Source organism: Phocoena sinus, chromosome 1 (assembly GCF_008692025.1).
Source record: "Phocoena sinus isolate mPhoSin1 chromosome 1, mPhoSin1.pri, whole genome shotgun sequence".
Lineage (NCBI taxonomy): Eukaryota > Metazoa > Chordata > Mammalia > Artiodactyla > Phocoenidae > Phocoena > Phocoena sinus.
In genome coordinates this window covers 11,963,485-11,984,282 of record NC_045763.1, presented here as the reverse complement: position 1 = coordinate 11,984,282, position 20,798 = coordinate 11,963,485, and the positions used below count along the sequence as shown (strand labels likewise).

At 49.0% G+C, this 20,798-nt stretch overlaps 1 protein-coding gene across 2 annotated transcripts in view; it reads left to right on the top strand.

The window, feature by feature from the left end:
* Nucleotides 1-19,788, top strand: part of CASP9 (caspase 9) — a 30,515-nt gene extending 10,727 nt beyond the window's left edge. The window contains exons 3-10 of one of the 2 annotated variants that reach the window (XM_032639098.1): nucleotides 3,562-3,596; nucleotides 4,519-4,695; nucleotides 5,118-5,207; nucleotides 6,384-6,531; nucleotides 14,868-15,047; nucleotides 15,662-15,771; nucleotides 17,031-17,129; nucleotides 17,531-19,788. In XM_032639098.1, the coding sequence (XP_032494989.1) occupies nucleotides 3,562-3,596; nucleotides 4,519-4,695; nucleotides 5,118-5,207; nucleotides 6,384-6,531; nucleotides 14,868-15,047; nucleotides 15,662-15,771; nucleotides 17,031-17,129; nucleotides 17,531-17,620 (929 nt within the window). In that variant the 3' untranslated portion in view covers nucleotides 17,621-19,788. The remainder of the gene's footprint in view (nucleotides 1-3,561; nucleotides 3,597-4,518; nucleotides 4,696-5,117; nucleotides 5,208-6,383; nucleotides 6,532-14,867; nucleotides 15,048-15,661; nucleotides 15,772-17,030; nucleotides 17,130-17,530) is intronic. The other variant, XM_032639108.1, reaches the window with a different exon arrangement.
* The last annotated feature ends 1,010 nt before the right edge of the window (nucleotides 19,789-20,798 follow it).

Genomic DNA, 20,798 nt, shown 5'->3' with positions numbered 1-20,798 from the left:
TGTAATTTGGTGTCATATCCCAAAAAATCGTTGCCAAGACTAGTGTTAAGGTCTTGTGTTTTCTTCAAGGAGTTTTATGGTTTCAGGTCTCACATTTAAGTCTTTAATCCATTTTGAGTGATTTTTGTGAATGGTGTAAGGTAGGGGTCCAATTTTATTCTTTTGCATGTGAATATCCAGTTTTCCCAACACTATTTATTGAGGAGACTCTCCTTTCTCAATTGTATGTTCTTTGCTCCTTTGCCATAAATTAATTGTTCATATATATGTGGGTTTATTTCTGGGCTCTCAGTTCTGGTCCATTGATCTGTGTGTTTTTCTGTCAATACCATGCTGTTTTGATTACTATAGCTTTGTAGTATAATTTTAAATCAGGAAATATGATACCTCCAGCTTTGCTCTTTTTTCTCAAGATTGCTTTAGCTGTTTGGGGTCTTTTGTGATTCCATATAAATTTTAGGATTATTTTCTATTTCTGTGAAAAATGTTGTTGGGATTTTGATAGGGGTTGCATTGAATCTGTCGATCCCAATTTTATGTTTTTGATGTCACAATTTATATCTTTTATATTGTGTATCCATTAACAAATTATTATAGCAATAGTTATATATAATATTTTTGTCCTTTAACCTTTATACTAGAGTTAAGTGATTAACACTCCACCACCACAGTATTAGAGTATCTGATTTTGACTAGGTACCAGTGTGTTCTATATTTTCATGTGTTTCCACGTTACTAATTAGCATCTTTCATTTCAGCCTGAAGAGTTTCTTTTTGCATTTCTTGTAAGGCAGGTCTAGCAGTGATGAACTCCCTCAGCTTTTGTTTGCCTGGAAAAGTCTTTCCATTCCTGAAGGACAGCTTGGCTGGGTAAAGTATTCTTGGCAGGCAATTTTTTTCTTTGAGCACATTGCATATATCATCCCATTCTCTTCTTGCCAGCAAGGTTTCTGCTGAGAAGTCTGCTGATAGCTGTAAGGTGGTTCCCTCGTATGTGAGGAATTTTTTTCTTTTGTTGCTTTTAAAATTCTCTCTCTGTCTTTGATTTTAGACAGTTTTATTGTAATGTGTCTTGGAGAAGATCTTTTTGGGTTGAAATTGTTTGGGGATCTGTGAGCTTCTTGAACTTGGATTTCCAAATCCCTCCCCATATTTGGGAAGTTCTAAGCCATTATTTCTTTAAATAAGCTTTCTGTCCCATTGTCCCTCTCTTCTTCTGAGACTCCAATAATGCATAGATTGTTTCTTTGAATGATATCCTACAGGCTTTACATACATAGGCTTACTTCGTTCTATTTCATTTTTTTTTCTATGTTTTCTTCTGAATGGGTAATTTCAAATGATTTGTCTTCTATACAGATTCTTTCTTCTGCTTGGTCACGTCTGATGTTGATGCTTTCTATTGCATAGTTCGTTTCATTCATTGTATTTTTCTGAGCCACAGTTTTTGTGTGTGTATGTGTTTAAGATTTTCATCTCTGTTAAACTCCTCATTTTGTTTGTGTATAGGTTTCTTGATTTTGTTGAATTGTCTTTCTGTCTTTTCTTATAGCTCACTGAGCTTCCTTAAAACAATTTTGAATTCTTTATTGGGCAAATCATAGATTTCCATTTCTTTGGGGTCAGTTACTGTGGAAAACTTTGTATTCTTTTGGTGGAATCTTGTTTCCTTGATTTTTCATGTTCTTCAAAGTCTTATGTCGCTGTCTTTGCATTTGAAGAAGGTGTAACCTCCTCCAGTCTTTACTCTTCAATGTGTCCTATATAATTGGATTTTTGCACCAATCGTGTACTGGAACTTCTCTGCTGGACTCCTGGACTTCCACAAAGGCACTCTTGTCCATGGGTGATTGTGAAAATTGGTGTTCTTTGGGAGGAGGAAGGCGGTAGAAAACTCTTATTCTGCCATTTTGATGATGTTACTCTCTCACTTTAGGGATCATTACTGCTAATTCAGGAAATGAATACATTTTTCAGTTGTAGATAATGGTATATTTTTGGGGTGCAGTGGAATTTTGGAAATGAGCAGTTGTTAAAGATTTAAGTCTGTGGCCTAATAGCAGTCTTCAGGCTAGGTAAAACCATTTCCAATTTAAAAGATGGAATGTAAATGCCTTTCTGGCATGACTTCTATTTTTTTATTATTAGTATTTTTTTTTGTGGTACGCAGACCTCTCACTGTTGTGGCCTCTCCCGTTGTGGAGCACAGGCTCTGGACGCGCAGGCTCAGCGGCCATGGCTCACTGGCCCAGCCGCTCCGCGGCGTGTGGGACCTTTCCGGACCGGGGCACGAACCCGTGTCCCCTGCATCGGCAGGCGGACTCTCAACCACTGCGCCACCAGGGAAGCCCCTGGCATGACTTTTAAACTGGCAAAAGAATAGTTCCCAACGAGGTCCAGGCCCAGTCTGAGCAATGAATGGCACCATAGTTGGATCATGAGAATAGTCTCCAGTGTGACTTGGAGATGGTCAATGTGTTCTATTTGTTTAAAAAAGAAAAAGTCCTGTAACCTTGTAGGCTGCTGGCCAGTTGACTTCTTGCTAGTTGAAATGAAAACTCTTTTGATACTGAAGGAAAAATGACCATCTTTACTTATTTATTCATTCTTCAGCTATTTCCTGAGGACCTACTGCGTGCTGGGCTCCATGGATTCCACAGAGAGGGAGCAGACCTGGAGCTTCCTTATGTCTTTCTGTTCTAGAATTTCACATAAATGGAATCACACCATATATACTCTGCTGGCTTTTCTTTACTTGGCCTGGGTTTTTGCGGTTATCCATGGTGTTGGCATGTAACTCGTTCCTTTTTAGGCTCTGTGGTATCCCTTTGTATGGCTGTATCACAGTTTGCTTATCCATCAATTTGTTTTTTTTATTTTTTAGTCTTTTAACAACTTTTATTTGTGACATACAGCAGCATTAATCATCTTTATCATGTTGTACATTACGTCCCTAGTACTTACTTAGCATTTTAAATTAATTAATTAATTAATTAATTAATTTTGGCTGTGCCGGGTCTTAGTTGTGGCACACAGGATCTTCGTTGCAGCATGCAGGATCTTTAGTTGTGGCACACAGGCTTCTTAGTTGCGGCACGTGGACTTCTTAGTTGTGGCATGCATGCAGTATCTACTTCCCTGAACAGGGATTGAACCCGGGCCCCCTGCATTGGTAGTATGTAGTCTTACCCACTGGACCACCAGGGAAGTCCCCCCATCAACTTGTTGATGGACGTTTGGGTTGTTTCTAGTTTGGGGATTATGAATAAGTCTTCGGTGATCATTCACGGGCAAGTCTTTTTGTGCCCATTGTGCTCATTTCTCTTGGGTATATACCTGGGACTGGAGTTGCTGGTCAGAGAGTAGGTGTGTGTTTAACTTTATTGGAAACTTCTAAGCAGTTCCCCAAGGTGGCTGTGCCACTTGGCTCTCACCAGCAGTTCCTGAGGGTTCCTGAGTTCCTGCTTCTCTGTGTTTCTGTGGGAGCTGTCCTCACAGTGTCCCTTGCCCTTCCCCTGTTGGACCCTGACATTCAAATTTTCCTTCTTTCTCTCTCTCCAGGTGCTCAGGACAGAGCCAAGGGAAATGCCGACTTGGTGAGTCTTCATGCGATTTGGGGCCAGTTGTGTTGGCTTTGGGTTCTTCTGCTCTCCACTTCCCAGATCCTTCCTGCAGCTGTGTCAGGAGCCCAGGGAACTCAGCTCAGCTGGAGAGAGGGTCCCAGTCCCAGGCCTTCTACAGCACCCTGGCCCTGGTACAGCTCTTCCTGCGGCAGATAGTCTAACTCTGCTCTTTCCTCGTCTGCGAAGTTTAGATCTAACGAGGGTGGGCACCAGAATCGGCTGCAGCAGCCACCCCAGACCAAGTCAGTCTCTGTCTTAGTCACAGCATTTATCGTGTGACTCCTGTGTGTCAGCCCTGGGCTTCGTGCTAGGACTCCTGGGAACAGACCCCTCGAGTTTCTAGCCCTCATGGAGCCATCAGCCTAGCAGAGGCTAGTCACACAAAGAAATATATAAGTATAAATACTGTTAAGTACCATAAACAAAAAGAACAGGCTGCTGTGAGAGAGAATTACTAGGGAAACGTTGAACCTCTGGAGGAAGTGGCCTCAGACTCTCCGAGGGTGGCCCGGGCGAGAGTCTGCTGGCAGATCTGACCACACGATTCTCAGGTGCTCCCCTGGACTGGGCAACCTCTAGGTCCTTTTGGGATGAATGTCTAGGGGAGTTGGATTTCTAAGCTAGCAGCTCCTATCCCTGAATACTGCGATGGGAGCTAGTCTTCGGTCCCAAGTTTAGCTGTTCATCTGTCACACAGCTAGCACGCACCCTACTCTTCTTCGCAGTCTGGAATGCTGGGTGTAGATCCCAGACCCCTCCTTCAGAGGGAGGCAGACTGCATGCTCTGTCCCATCTCTCTAAACTGTCCACCCCACGAGTGAAACCCAGGGGGTCGCCTTCTCTCCCGAGGAGTGCAACGAGACCCCGGTTTACGTTGGTCCCCGTGCTTGGGCAGGCATACGTCCTGAACGCAGACCCCTGTGGACACTGCCTCATTATCAACAATGTGAACTTCTGCCACGAGTCGGGGCTCAGGACCCGCACGGGCTCCAGTATTGACTGTGAGAGGATGCAGCAACGCTTCCACTTGCTGCATTTCATGGTGGATGTGAAGTGTAACCTGGCTGCCAAGGTATGGTCCCTGTGCACAGAGAGAGATGGGGGGCGGGCGGGGTAGTGTCCTGCGAGGGGCCCTGGGAACAAATGACTCCCCAACACGAGCCCCTTCGGTCTGTAGGACCGTGAGAGGCAGTATGGTTCAGTGGTTACCAGTGCAAGCTTCAGACTCAGAGACCCGGGTTGAGGACTGGCTCTCCCACTACCTGTGTGACTCTTAGCTTCTTTGTCGAGACAGCGAGAACCATGCTCACCTCCTAGGGTCATTGTAGGAGTAAATAAAGAGTGCCTAGCCCAGCATCCCTTCCCCAAGGATGGTGGCTATTGTGATTGCTGTGACTGTCATTATTTCACTATTGGCCCTGGGAGCAGGGGGCAGGCCCGGGACAAGGACCTGATCCGTCAGCGGTCTGGCTCACCTTCAGCCCTCTCTTGTAGCAAATGGTCCAGGCTTTGGTGGAGCTGGCACGGCGGGACCACAGTGCTCTGGACTGCTGCGTGGTGGTCATCCTCTCTCATGGCTGTCAGGTAGGCGGCTTCACCTCCTTGGGCAGGTGCCTGGGAAGGCTGCCCTGAGAGGCTGTGCAGAGCCCCATCCTTTCCTGTGTCCAAGACACCCTGGCCCTGTAGGAAGAGCCGCGGGGCCCCGTCCACCTCTTGTTGTTTTCTCGGGAGCCATTTGCCCTCTGAGGGGTTGATGCTCCTCCTGGGTGGCACGGTGTCCCTTGGAGAAGCTGTCTGGGAGAGGCAGGAAAAGACAAGCTGAATTTTGTTCAGAGCTGGGCTCAGCTCATAAGAGCTCCCAGTTCCTGCCTCGGTCCTGCTTGGTGTTGTTCCGGGCCGTTTGCTGCTGGCTGGGAGTCGGGACACTGGGACCCACTCTGGGCTTGGCCACTAATGTGCTGGGTCATTGTGGCCACGCCCCTCCCCCTTCCTGGGCCTCAGTTTCCCCGTCTTTTGAGTTGAGGGGTTGGACAGAACAGAGGTAACAACCCCTATGGGTTGCACAGTGTTTTCAAAACTGGCAACTTTAGCACAAATATCAGGATTTCTGGCTTCTCTTGAAAAGCCCCAAAGGTCTGACCTTATCAGGCCAGCATCCTCATGGAGCAAAGCTCTGGCCTTTGGCAGGGCAGGGGCTGCCCGTTTGGTTCTTTCATTCACAGTGTGGTTCCTAGACCGGCAGCCTGGGCATCACCTGGCAGCTCTCGAGAATGCGGACCCTCATTCAGAGCCTGCACCTTAACGAGATCCCTGTGCACATAAAGTTTGAGATGAATTCGTCTAGAATAGCAGTTCTTAATGTTTCACTGCAAGAGAGGTGCCTGAAGGACCAGACTGCTGGTCCCACTACAAGGGATTCTGATTTAGGAAGTCTGGGTGGGGCCCAGGAATTTGTATGTCTTACAAGTTCCCAGGTGATGTTGATGCTGCTGCTTCAGGGACCACACTTTGAGAGCAGCCGATCTGGAGGGAGCTGCCCAGTGTCCTCGAGTTAGGCTATCTGGTGCTTATAGGCATGTGAGTTTCAGACCCCTGCAGTAGAGGTGGACAAGGGGCTGCCCGGAACCGACCTGCTGTAACTCAGCCTTGTGCCCCTGGGTGCGACCTTCTAAATGCTTGGCCCCCACAAAGCCTCTGAACAGGCTGTTGGATTCCTACCCTGACTTCTTGGGTTTGTCACCAGGATTCATGGTTTTCTAGGCTAGCCACCTCCAGTTCCCGGGCGCTGTTTATGGCATGGATGGATATCCCGTGTCTGTCGAGAGAATTGTGAACATCTTCAATGGAACTGGCTGCCCCAGCTTGGGAGGGAAGCCCAAGCTCTTCTTCATCCAGGCCTGTGGCGGAGGTAGGCCAGTCCTCAGCCTCCCTGCCCCTGTGAGTCTAGTGGGGAAGCAGCCACCGCCTCTTTCCTTCTCCATTGCTCCTCTCGATGTCCCAGGGGTTGATCCAGGCAGCCGGGGGCGTCCCAAACATGGTCACTGCTCTCCGAATGTGGCACCTCCATCTAGCTGGAGTAGCTTCAGCTCTGTCCAGCCTTTAGAGGTTTGTGTCTTCCGTCTCACAGTGCCATAGCATCAGGGGATCATTCAGCTGTGGCCACTTCAACCCCAGAGACTTGGCAAAAACAAGCAATGCAGAGGAGAGAGAAAACCTCTTTCATTTTCCTTATCATCATTCCCCTGACCTCCATCAACCAGACTCCCTTCCCCCTTTCGCAGAGAAAGGGAGGCCATTGCTGAATTAACTACTGGAATTTCCAAAGGCTTTGGTTCTGGGGATTCAGTGATTTTTAAGGATTATTTAGATTGTTTGTAGTTTTGCTATATGTCCTGATTTTAAACCTGAGCCCTACTTCAACGTTACCTGGTTTTCTTATAAAATAAAGAAGAGGGAAGAGAGAACAACATTGTGTGTCCTGGATTATGGGACATGATGGCATCTCCAGGGGTAGGGATGTCTGAAAGGCATATCACTTCCTTGTCCCTTGGTATGATCTGCCAGAGAAGCGGGTATTGTTATACCATAGAGCTGTCGGCTTGCATGCCAAGTGTGCACACCAGTGACCTGTAACGTGGACACCTGAGGCATGTTCTTCTGCACACGGTGATTTGTCCCATACTATTCCATATTGGCGGGGGAGTCATGGGAGAGATTGTCTAGGAGGGCAGACTCTGGTCATATGATTCATCCAGTAAGTTTATTGACCACCTGCTGTATACACCAGGCTGTAGAGATGCAGAGGTGGGGTCTCTGTCCCCTGGAACTTATAATTTGACGGGAACTGTGTTAAGTCACTATCATGACCCAGGCCTATAACTTGGCCACGAGGGATGGAGAACACGGAGTTAAATCCTGCGTTAGCTACTCCCTGCATAGCCACGGGCCAGTTAATCTCTAGAAGTATTGGCAAATAGGGATAGTAACAGAGCCTAGCTCTTAGTGTTACTATCTCTCACATACTAATCAGTGTGGCTCTTTTTTTAAAAAAAATATATTTATTATTTACTTTTGGCTGCGTTGGGTCTTTGTTGCTGTGTGTGGGCTTTCTCTAGTTGCAGCGAGAGGGGGCCACTCTTCGTTGCGGTGCGCAGGCTTCTCATTGTGGTGGCTTCTCTTGTTGTGGAGCACGGGCTCTAGGCACACGGGCTTCAGTAGTTGTGGCACATGGGCTCAGTAGTTGTGGCTCGCGGGCTCTAGAGCTCAGGTACAGTAGTTGTGGTGCATGGGCTTTAGTTGCTCCGCGGCACGTGGGATCTTTCTGGACCAGGGCCCGAACCTGTATCCCCTGCATTGGCAGGCGGATTCTTAACCACTGCACCACCAGGGAAACCCTAGTCTGTTTCTTAACACACTTAACACGTTGCCTGGTTCATTTTCCTAACTGGAAAACTGGCCTCCCTCCTCCTGCTGACCCCAGAGGACTCAGTGTCACATAAGAGCCCCACCCCTGTCACCAGCGCAGTTATCTCAGAGTGATGATGACAGGTAGATGGAGAGGCTGCTGTTCTTGGGTTGAAATCCTTTGTAACTTGTCTTTCTTCTTATGATCCTGAATGTGTGGTCAAGTGATGTTCTTACTCAGAAGTGCGTGGTCCTTCTTTCTCCTGTGAATCAAAGGAAAAACAGACTGAAGGGTGAGCTGGGATGCCAGCTTTCTGGGGAAGATAACTGGTCTTCTGGACCAGGACCCACCCCACAGTCCATTCTCAGCAGCGAAGGAGGATCTTTGTGGTGTTACTCTTTGGACTCCTTAGTGGGGCCGCTGAGCCCTTGATCTGGGCCCGACCTCTTCGCCTCCCCCGCCTGGCATGCTGTGCCCACCCCAGCGCTGCTCAGCCTTCCCAGGACACCAGGGTCTGGCTTACTCCTCAGGCTTTCTATGTGCCATTCCTCTGCCTTGTCTCCTGGCCACCTCTTAATCATCCATCCTTCTGGTTACAGCTTATTGTCACTGCTTCCAGGAAGGCTTCCCTGAACACCTCCTTCCTTGCAGAAAGTCAGGGTTCACGCCGGCTGTTGTGCTCCTACAGCCCCCGTTCTTTCCTTGTCTTTGCACTTTCTCCTTGCATTCAGATGGCCTCGTCCCCTGGTCAGCTCTCTGAGGGCAGAGCCAATCACATCCGCCCTGCAGCTGGGTCCCCAGCCTGGCACAAAGCCCACAGTATACTTGCATCTTATGTGCATTCTAATTGTTTGAATTTGAAATAGAACCATATAAAAATAGGGTTTGAAGTAATGTGGACTCCTGCCATTAAAAACAAAACCAAACAATTCATTGACAACAGCAGGATTCCAAAGCTGGAACGCAGTGATTAAGGTGCCACTTGTGGAGCGGCAGTCTCTGCTTAGCTCGCTGCTGCGGGATCTTGTGTTTAACGCTGTTACCACATGGTGGCGCCACCATCAGCTGAGGACAGAAATACCCAAATGTCAGTGACTGTTGTTTGGTGTCTGGTGACTGGTGTCATGTTGTTTACAGGTCTCTGAATGTCTGCCCTGGATTTTGGTGACTCTTGTGTTGCTATTTTAAGATTCATTGTTGTTACAATTTAAATCAATTAAAAAATCTTCTAAATGTCATCCGCCCCTTCGTTAAGAGGTAGTGCGGACACCAACACCGAAGAACGTGCCTCAAAGTCAGTAACTTTGGTGTGAAACTTCAGTGTTAGCATGATGAACTCAGCCAGAGCTGAGTGGCGTAAATTTTGGGGTGACCCCTCCAGAACTTTAGAAATCATGCTGAGAAGCTGGAAAGGAAGAATAATGTACGATAGTGGTTGTGGATTTTATGTGCTGAGGGAACGGCTCCTCTTCCCACTGTGAATTCTTATGGGATGTTATTCTTCCTTGTAGGGAGTTTTGAATCAATAAGGCTCCTTAAGAAGAAAGCAATGGCTTAAATGCATAACCCGTAGGCGAGGCCTTCCCAGCAGATTTGTAGGAGAATGACACGTGGATGGAGACACAGCCAGCATCCCCTGTCTGACCCCTTCTTCCTCTGACCCCGATCCTCCCCTCTCAGATCCCATCGTCCCATTTTCACAGGCAGCCCCCACCCATCTCCTTAGGCCCTTCCTACGGCATCCCCCACTGAAGTGCTCCATCCCCCACTGCACCCTGCTTCCCCGGGCAGACCCAGTGGCAGCCCCAGATTCCCCTCTCAGGTCCCCTCCCCTGTCCGACTTCCCCTAGGACAGATTCGAGAATCTCCACCAAGCAAACAACCGGAAGCAGTGACCTGAGACAGCTATGCCAGAGTCCAGCTTTCACAGATCTAAGAGGCCCCCTTGGCAGGCTTGGGAAGCAGCAGGGTAGTTGAGAGGCGCAGAGTCCTGGTCCCCTGCGCATTAGGTGTGAGATCACAGACAAATTACCGAGTTTTCTGAGCTTTAATTGTATGCGGTGAGAGGTCAATAGATTTTTTTTTTTAAGGTTTTATTTATTTATTTATTTTTTGGCCACGCTGCACGGCAAATGGGATCTTAGTTCCTCGACCAGGGATCGAACCCGTGCCCCCTGCAGTGGAAGCACGGAGTCTTAACCGCTGGACCACCAGGGAAGTCCGATCGGTAGATGTTGGGGTTATTAGTATGGGGTTTCCAGAACCGTCTTTGTCCTGTCTCTGTCCCCTGTGGATGGGACCCCAGCTTCCCTGGGTGAACTGTGACCTCCCTCCCTCCTTGCTATTACCCACCGTGGATCTAGCCACACAAACCCTCCAGCTTTCCTGCCCAGAGACCTGTCCGACAGGTGCTGTTTCTCCCACCAGGATTGCTCTCCCTTCTCACATGGGAGCCTGGGTCATAACCGCCTGCTCCAGAAACCCTCCCCTGCGGAACCCCGGGCCCCTCGGCCCTCTGCCTGTCTTTGCTGAAGCTCTTTTCAGCTGCTTCCTTTCTGAAGTAACACTTTGTACTCTGCAGTGAGCTCTGCTTTGGAGGAACTCATCCCAGGACATGTCCTGCAGCGTCACTGCCCCAGTGACTCTGTGGCTGAGCTGTGTGTGGCCCGAGTCCTGCCCTGACTCCTAACCCTCTGTTTTCCAGGCCTGCCACTGCTCTGGGGCAGTTTGGGTTTTAAAACAGAAAAGACAGAAAATATGGCAACTTAAAGAAAGAAACATCCAGAATCCTACGAGCCCGACATGGCAGCCTCATTTTGCCTTTTACCTTTGGATCTTGGCCGAGGGGCGCGGTCTGCATTTCTCATTGAGCCTTATCCCTGAAGCACCACCCCACGTCTCCACAGTCTCCACTGTCACTGTTCAAATGGCTTATGATCTTGCATTGTAGTGATACGCACTCACTCACTAAACCATTCCCTAGTGTTGGCCATTTCGGTGGTATCCAATTTTTGGCTCACATGACCACCAATGTCTTTGTATTGAGGGCTTTTGGCTTCACTTGAATTATTTCCTTAGGAAATTACAGAGTCAGGGGTGTAAACATCTCCATGGATCCCATTACCTATGACTTAATGCCTTCTCTGGTTTCCATAAAAGGGTTTGAAGTAACTTAAGGAAGTACAAGTGATGTAGTAGAACAAAATACAGAGAAAAAGAAAATAAGGAGGAAATAGAAATGCAAGGAAAGAAGAGGAGTAAGTTTGGCATCTAGAAGTGCATCTCGTGAGGCTCTGCATGCTTGCTAGAGGTGGCCCGCAGATTGGCTTTGTGCTTTCCAGCCGCTGAGGCACGATAGGGTGAGGTAGAATCGCTAATAAGATCCACCTTATTTGGTACGCGTAAGACAGAATTGCCAAGAATGGCAGTTTTTCTCCCCTGGGTTGTCTTAATAGGGGACACTGTAAGATAGTGGACAGGTGCCGCAACTGTATACCTACCAAAAAATAAAAGAGATCAGTTTTATATCTTTTGTTTTTAAAAAATTTTATCTATTTGGCCGTTCCGCACAGCATGCAGGATCTTAGTTCCCCAGCCAGGGATCGAACCCGTGTTCCCTGCATTGGGAGCACGGAGTCTTAACCACTGGAATGCCAGGGAAGTCCTTTTTTTAAATTAAAAAAAAAAAAAAATCCAAGTCTCAATGTAAATTGAGGGCAGAGTTATTTCAGTTTGGGTGTTTAGCTCCCCAGACAGGATCCCATCTTCTTCTTTTGTTTTTGGCTGCGCTGCTTGGCTTACAAGATCTTAATTCCCTAACCAGGGATTGAACCTGGGCCCTCGCCAGTGGAAGTGCGGAGTCCTAACCACTGGTCCACCAGGGAATTCCCCCATCTTCTTATTTTCTGTCTTCCTCAGTGCCCATGTTGGTGCTCTGTACCCCAGGGGTAGTCCGTGTGTATGTGTCTCTGCCATCTGTGTCATAAACCATGATTTTAAAGAAGCCTTTATCGTAACCTGAGGAAAATCCTCACGATGCCCTGATAAGGGAATAAAGCATGATTAGTTGAACCTGCAAATAAGCAGGTAAAAACAAAACACAAAAGATTGGAAGGAGGTGCAGCAAACCATTAGCCATGGTTGTCTTTGGCTGCTGCCAACATGGCCAGGCTTTGTTTTGTTTTGAATCACAATGTTGAGATTTAATGTGTGTTTGGGGAAGAAGCCACAAATATGGTTACAAAAAAATCAACAGGACAAAATGATCAAAATGCATAATAATTGGTCGGTAAACTCATGAGATCAAAAGTAGTTCATGCTGGGCTTCCCTGGTGGTGCAGTGGTTAAGAATCCGCCTGCCAGTGCAGGGGACACGGGTTCGAGCCCTGGTCTGGGAAGACCCCACATGCTGCGTAGCAACTAAGCCCGTGTACCACAACTACTGAGCCTGCACCCTACAGCCTGCAAGCCACAACTGCTGAGCCCATGTGCCACAACTACTGAAGCCCGTGCACCTGGAGCCTGTGCTGTGCAACAAGAGAAGCCACCGCAATGAGAAGCCTGTGCAGCGCAACGAAGAGTAGCCCCCACTGGGGCTTCCCTGGTGGCACAGTGGTTGAAGACCCAATGCAGCCAAAAAAAAATAATAATAAAATAAATAAATTTATTTAAAAAAAAAAGTTCATGCTCATTAAAAAACAAACAAAATCAAAGTCCTCAGAGGTGTATAAAGGTGAAAAGTCAAAGTCCCGGGCCCATCCCTACTCCCATTCTTGTTCTTCAGAAAAGCCACTGTTAACAATTGCTGTTTCCTTCCAGGCTTTTCTCTTTCTCTCCTGTCCATTTATCCATCATATCTATGCCAAACAGGTCATACATTATATACTATTCTGTGACCTTTTGGGGGGTAATTTTTTCTAATTTAAAAACCTTGTGATAAAATAAACATAACATTTCCCGTGGTAAGCAGTTTTAAGTGTATAGCTCTGGAGTGGCATTAAGTACACTCACCTTGTTGTGCAGCCATCACCACCATCCATGTCCAAAACTCTTTTCGTTTTGCAAAACTGAAACCCTGGGGCTTCCCTGGTGGCGCAGTGGTTGAGAGTCCGCCTGCCAATGCAGGGGACACGGGTTCGTCCCCGGTCCGGGAAGATCCCACATACCGCGGAGTGGCTGGGCCCGTGAGCCATGGCCGCTGAGCCTGCGCGTCCGGAGCCTGTGCTCCGCAATGGGAGAGGCCATAACAGTGAGAGCCCCGCGTACCGCAAAAACAAAACAAAACAAAACAAACTGAAACTCTGTACCCATTAAGCACTAATCCCCATTCCCCGTTCCTCCAGCCCCTAGTAACCAGTATTCTGTTTTCTGTTTCTATGAATTGGGTTACTCGAGGCACCTCATGTAAGCAGAATCATGCAGTATTTGTCTTTCTGTGACCGGCTTATTTCACTCAGCATAATGTCCTCGGGGTTCATCCATGTTGTAATGTGTCAGAATTTCCTTCCTTTATAAGGCTGTATAACGTGACTTTTTTCTTTTAATCTATATGCTGTTTTAATTAATTAATTTATTTATGGCTGCGTTGGGTCTTTGTTGCTGCGCGCAGGCTTTCTCTAGTTGTGGCGAGCGGGGGCTACTATTCGTTGCGGTGCGCGGTCTTCTCATTGTGGTGGCTTCTCTTGTTGCAGAGCACAGGCTCTAGGCGCATGGGCTTCAGTAGTTGTGGCCCGTGGGCTCAGTAGTTGTGGCGCATGGGCTCAGTTGCTCCACAGCATGTGGGATCTTCGCGGACCAGGGATTGAACCCATGTCCCCTGCATTGGTAGGCGGATTCCCAACCACTGCACCACTAGGGAAGTCCCAGTGTGACTTTTTTTTTTTTTTTGCGGTAGGGCCTCTCACTGTTGTGGCCTCTCCCATCGCAGAGCACGGGCTCCGGACGCGCAGGCTCAGCGGCCATGGCTCACGGGCCCAGCCGCTCCACGGCATGTGGGATCTTCCTGGACCCGGGGCGCGAACCCGTGTCCCCTGCATCGGCAGGCGGACTCTCAACCACTGCGCCACCAGAGAAGCTGCCAGTGTGACTTTTTAATGACATAAAATTTAGCATTTTTAACTATTTTAAATTGTACAATTCGGTGACGTTAAGTACATTCACAATGTGTGTGACCATCATCACCATCTAATTCTAGAACATTTCATCTTTCCCCAAAAGAAACTCCTTACCCGTTAGCAGTCACTCCATTCCCAGCCCCTGGCAACCAATCTGCTTTCTCCTCTCTGGATTCACCTCTTCTGGATATTTCATATAAATGGGATCATATTCTGTGGCCTTTGGTGTCTGGCTTCTTTCACTTAGCATGTTTTCAAGGCCCATCCACATTGTTTTCTGTATCATTACTTCATTCCTTTCTAAGCCTGAACAATATTCCATTGGATGTTTATACGACATTTTGTTTATCCATTCACCTGTCTTTGGACACGTGAGTGGTTTCTAGCTTTTGCCTGTTGTGAATAATGTAATGAACGTTGCTGCACAAGTTCTTGCTTGAGCACCTGGTTCCCATTCTTTTGGGTGTATACCTTGTAACTTATTTTTATAGCCGTTTTAAACATTTCTGCATTCTTGCCCTCACTTCCAGCTTTGCTTAATGAATGTGGAAAACTCTTGTTATAGTAAAAGTAAAGCTCCTGTTTTGGTTTCCTGCCCATGTTTGTCCAGCACTAGGCCCCTGGCTCGAGAGGAAACCAGGCCTCTCAGGCTGGTGGCACCAAGACGTGGGAGCTCTGGTCTGGGTGTTTTCACTGGCAAGTGTTGTCTGTTTCTGTTTCCTGCAGAGCAGAAAGACCAGGGGTTTGAGGTGGCCTCCACTTCCCCTGAAGACAGGACCCCTGACAGTGACCCTGAGCCAGATGCTACCCCGTTCCAGGAAGGCCCAGTCACCGTCGACCAGCCGGATGCCGTGTCTAGTTTGCCCACACCTAGCGACATCTTGGTGTCCTACTCCACCTTCCCAGGTGAGTGGATCGTGTGAGAGCTTGTCCTTCCAGCCAGCAGGTCCCCCCATCTGCCCTAGAAGCAGCTGTGTTGTGAAGAAAAGACCTGCGTGTGAGACTTCGTTCTGCCTCTCGTGACCCTGAGTAAGTTACTTCACCTCTCTGAGCCTCAGCTCAGGGTGAGGCAGTCAAGGTGCCTAGAATGCAAAATGTAAGGAAGCATGCATTCTTGCGTTGGTGTGCCTCACTGGCTTCACCCTCATCCTGGCCCTGCCTCAGTCTTCTCATCTTTAAAATGGGTATATTCATTGTACCTTTTTAACAAGGTGGCTGCTCCCCCACTGAGCACAGTGCCTGGCACATAGCAGGTGTGACAAGTGTTAGTTTCTTTCCTTTCTTATCCCTCGGGAGAGTCACTTGACTTCTCCGAGCCTTGGTTGCCTTGTCAGGAAAATGGGAACCGTGACCAAAGTCACAGGGTAGTGGTGAGGATGAAATAAGATCACGATGGGACAGAGCACAGAGATGTGGGCTGCTGCTGGCTGTGTACATCAGTCAAAGTGTGGAGGTGAGCCCATCTGCATACGTGGGGAGGGGCAGCCTCCCAATGAAGTTCAGCCTTTCTCCTTCGGCAGGTTTTGTCTCCTGGAGGGATACCAAGAGTGGCTCCTGGTACATCGAGACCCTGGACAGCATTTTTGAGCAGTGGGCTCACTGCGAGGACCTTCAGACACTCTTGCTCAGGGTGAGGCTGGTGGGAGGGCCAGTGTGTCCTACCCAGGGCAGGTGGTGGGGCTGAGCAGGGCCCCAAGCCCAAGCCAGAGGTTTCTTCTGCACCGGGCTTGCCCCGAGAGTTGATGCTTTTGCTTCTTCTAATGCGGGAAATTACTGCCTTCAGTGACATTTGCCCGTTATGCAAAAGACTGCTTTCCCCAGCCTCTGAGGTCCCAGGCTGACACCTCAGTGTGCCCACTGATGGGGCCAGTCCTCAGCGCCAGGGTGGGATGGCCCAGTGCCTGAGCGTGGCCATGAAGGCAGGTCGCGGGGCCTGCACCCTTTCCCCACTGCACGGCCTTCTACTCTTGACCCTCGAGAATCATGAATCCTTTTAGTGTCTCCCCTTCTGGAAGGCCGCAGTGAAAACAGGGAATGACAGCCGGATAGGGCCCCACTCAGAGCAGTTACTCAGAGCACGCATGGGCCCCTCCTGCTCTGCTCAGGTATTTTGTGCCGTGAGAAGGAGCTATAAGGGCTGGGACCTCCTCCTGGGGAGGCTCTGGCTCTGAGCTTTGCTGAGCAGAGGAGAGAAGAAAAGCAGATGCAGGGCCACCACGCAGCCCGACTCCAGGGGGCGCCATGAGCCATGGCCACGGATGAGCAGGTCTCAGAGGCAGCTGGGGGCCCATCAGGGCTAAGCAGTGCACTCGGCTCCTGGGCCCAGTCTCTTCTCTCAGCTTTCCTTCATGCAAACCTTTCAGTCTGATTTGAACTTTGTGAATTTCTGAGTTTTGAAATTCTGAATTTTGAGTTTTCTAAACTTAGAGTTGAGATGCTTGTTCTCTAACCCCTCCCCCATCCCCCCCCCGCCCAGCGCGCGTGTGTGCACACACACACAGACACACACACATACACACACTCAAGGAGGCTGCAGCTAGAGTTTTTTTTTAAAAATTAATTAATTAATTAACTTATGGCTGCATTGGGTCTTCGTTGCTGCAGGTGGGCTTTCTCTAGTTGCGGTGAGCGGGGTCTACTCTTCATTGCGGTGCGTGGGCTTCTCATTGCGGTGGCTTCTCTTGTCGTGGAGCATGGGCTCTAGGTGCGTGGGCTTCAGTAGTTGTGGCACGTGGCTCAGTAGTTGTGGCGCACTGGCTCTAGAGCACAGGCTCAGTAGCTATGGTACACGGGCTTAGTTGCTCCGCGGCATGTGGGATCTTCCTGGACGAGGGATCGAACTCGTGTCCTCTGCATTGGCAGGTGGATTTTTTTTTTTTTTTTTTGCAGTACGCGGGCCTCTCACTGTTGTGGCCTCTCCCGTTGCGGAGCACAGGCTCTGGACGCGCAGTCTCAGCGGCCATGGCTCACGGGCCCAGCCACTCCGCGGTATGTGGGATCTTCCCGGACCGGGGCACGAACCTGTGTCCCCTGCATCGGCAGGCGGACTCCCAACCACTGCGCCACCAGGGAAGCCCTGGCAGGTGGATTCTTAACCACTGCTCCACCAGGGAGGTCCCTAGAGTTGTTTTTAAAGTTCTGACTCGGTGGGGACCTCCCTGGTGGTCCAATGGTTAAGACTCTGTGCTCCCAATGCAGTGGGCCCGGGTTCGATCACTGGTCAGAGACCTACATCCCGCATTCCACAATTAAGACCTGCGCAGCCAAATAAATAAATAAAAATAAATAAAATAAAATTCTGACTTGGTGGACGCTCCCCCAGCCCTTCTTTGGAATTCTTACTTCAGTCAAGAGAACTCATAGGCCTCCCTGTGGTCGTGTTTTCACAGGTTGCTAATGCTGTTTCAGTGAAAGGAGTTTACAAACAGATTCCTGGCTGTTTTAATTTCCTCCGGAAAAAACTTTTCTTTAAAACGTAGTGAGGCTGGGGTCTCTCACCCTGCCTTACCTTTCACCCCCAAACCTTCCTGCTCCAGCCCTGGTGGCGGCTGAGGCCTGGACTTTCCTACAACTGTGGCTGACACCCATTGAAAGATTCTGTAGCCTGTAGAGGTCTGCTCTTTCCCCGCCCCCGGGCTGCAGACAGGCTCCTAGCAGCTTTCAAACTGGAGCCGAATGACCGGCGTTGGAGGAAGGAGAGCAGAATGCCGTGGACACCACAGGGCTCTTCGCCAGTGGCCCGTTCCTGCCTAGTGGCTGTGGCCTGTGACCTCTGTGTTTTCTCCACATCAGGGCTTCTCAACCTCAGCACAGCTGACATTTGGGGCCAGAGAATCCTTAGTTGTGGGGCCGTCCTTGCACTGTGGGATGTTTAGCAGCATCCCTGGCCTCTCCCCACTAGATGCGAGCAGCACCCCTTCCCTGAGTCGTGACAACGAAAACTGTCTTCAGACGTTGCCAAATCTTCCTGGTGGGCCCCCGCTGGAGAACCACTGAGCTACAGGACATTTTGGTGACAAACAGACCAGCATCTCTTTTAGGTCAGCAGTTTGGGGCTGCTAGAGTCTGAAGAGTTAGAATCTGTGAATCCTAAATGAAGTTTCAAAAATTATCAAGTTTTGTCTATATTGCAGTGTTCTTAAAAACAAAACAAAACAAAACCTTAGGTGAATATGGACTCTCTTTCACCTATTGCCCCCCCTCAGTTTGCTCTAACTCTTTATTCTTCCTTATATAAAGGGGACTTCGGATTTTTGGGAAACATTTCCCCAGCTCTTATTTCTTTTGACTTTCCCCCCTACCCCATCACAGGAAGGTGACTGGGGTGGGAGCCGTGTGTTCAGGGAGGTTAAGTCACCTGTCCAGGGAACACAATTAACCAGTGGAGAGACCTGGCCAGGCCCAGGTCTTCTTGAGTCCATCCCGTCCCTCCAGGTGCCTTCCTGGCTGCAGGACCCACACCCTTACCCCCGCCGCCAAGGCCTTTAAGCTGCCTCGACCCCAGCCTGTTTCTTGCTTTCAGGGCCCTAGATATGAGGACGATTTGCTAATAAGACTCTCACCAAGATGTGATTCATGTAGTTGTCACTTTATTATTATTTTCCTCCTGTGACCTTTCCAAGTCCGAAACAGTCCCAGGGACTTCTGGTGGTTAGTTATTTTCAATCACCTGCAGGACACACACAAGAAAATAATCCGGTTAACCCAGCAGAGCAGAGCCTTGCTTTCAGGTTCCCAGCTTTCCCCCTCCCGGCTCCGCACTGCCCGTGTGAATCAGGCGGCCCGCGTTGAAGCAGCTCTCCCTAGGGGCTCTAATGATGCTCCAGAGAAAAGATGTCATCACAGCTTTACACTGACCTGTTGGGGCTTCCTGTAAAAAGGAGTCTTAGCCTGGAGTTCAGTTTGGACTTCAGGGCGGGGGGCCTGGGAACTCTTAAAAAATTATACGCCGAACGTACGGACGGGCATGTTTGTAGATTTCGTTTGTTTCTCAAAAGGTTTGAGAGCCCCTAAATTGGTAACAATCCCTGCTGTTGTCAAGGCACCATCACGTGCTGGGAGTGGGGCTGTAACCCGTTTTCAGAGGCGGTTTGGCATCTACTGAACATCCTAACATGCCGACTCCATGATCCAGTGACGCTGCTGGATCTCTGTAGCATAGATGCTCTCATCAGTGTGCAAGGATATACGTCCAAGGATGTTCACTGCAGCCATGTGAGAGTGGAAAATAGGAAACAGATGAAATCGTCATTCATTATATTCATACTATGGAATTTTATTTAGCTGTTCAAAAGAATGACATAGATATACGGGCTCACATGTATAATATGATATGGTGTTAAGTGAAACGACGAAGCTGCAGAGCAGTAATGGAGAGTCAAATCCTATTTTTGGTTAGAAGACAGTATGTTTATATGTATGTACATAGATATTTTATAGATGCACCGAAATAAATCCAGAAGACCACACACCAAGCCATTGGCTATGATTATCTCTGGGGGGGTAGAACTGCAGATGTCATACAAGGGGGATGTCTGCTTTTTTCCTTGATATACTTTTAATACACTTGCTATGCTTTTAGTCTTTTTGCCGAGAGTGTGTATTACCTCCTAAACTAAAAATAAAAGCACAGCTGGTGAATGCTAAAGGTTCATGTACTGCTGTCATTCAGCGAACACCTGTTGAGAGGATGAATGCCCTTGGCCACCTGTCTCCTATCGCTTCTCAGCCCCTGACCTTGGCTCGTCACTTGTCTGGGTTTGGAACTCCAAGCTACACACGGTGTGCCCCTGGGCTGGGACCACTGCAAGGCTCCACTGGCCCCTCTGCAGTTGCCGGGGCGGCCTCTACCAGAGGACAGCTGGCAGCTTGGCTCTGCTGCTCCTGGAACCTGTCACAGGCACATGAGCCTGCCCTGGCTGCTGTCCCGGGAACCTAGGGCCTCTGCCCGGCTGCCTCGAAAGGCTTGCTTTCCCCATTGATCCCCTCTGACATCTGGCCAGGCTTTCGGCTGAGACCTGCTCTGTTGTGCTTGTGTCTGTGGCTGGGAACAGCTGATGCTGGGACCAAAAGATAGGACAATTGCTCCTGGCCCTGCTCGGGGTCCCCAAGGTGCTGCCAGGGCCAGCCGCATGGTGACTCACGCGGCAGCTGGGGCTGGAAAGGACCCTCGGATTTGGCTGGGAAAAGGCCATAAGCATCCTCCCATCTAATCCGTCTCGGGCCAGGCTCTTTTGAAATGCTGGTGGCACCTCCAAAGCTGGACTCAGGTTTTCCTCTGCCAAAAGGGAACCAGAGCTTTCCCCCAATGGACAGAAAAAACCTGGTAAGTTAATGGCCACTCTCTTCTTGATTTTACCGTTTTCTCCAACAAACTTTTCTGGCACTTCTGGTGCCTGTAACCACTTGTTGGTAGAGAAATGCCAGCAGACAGACAAATGAACAAGGAGCCCTCAAGTATTAATGGGAAAACTCGGAGGCAGCCACCTGCTTATTTTGACAGTGCCCATTTGACAGCGTTGTTTTTGTCCTGGGACTGCAAGCTCACGGCTGTGACATCATATTTGATTTTATAATAGAGTGTCGGTTTGATTTAATTAAACAGCTCTCTGTAAATTCAACTTGAAATAATGAAACCAGATGCCAGCTTTCCCTTCT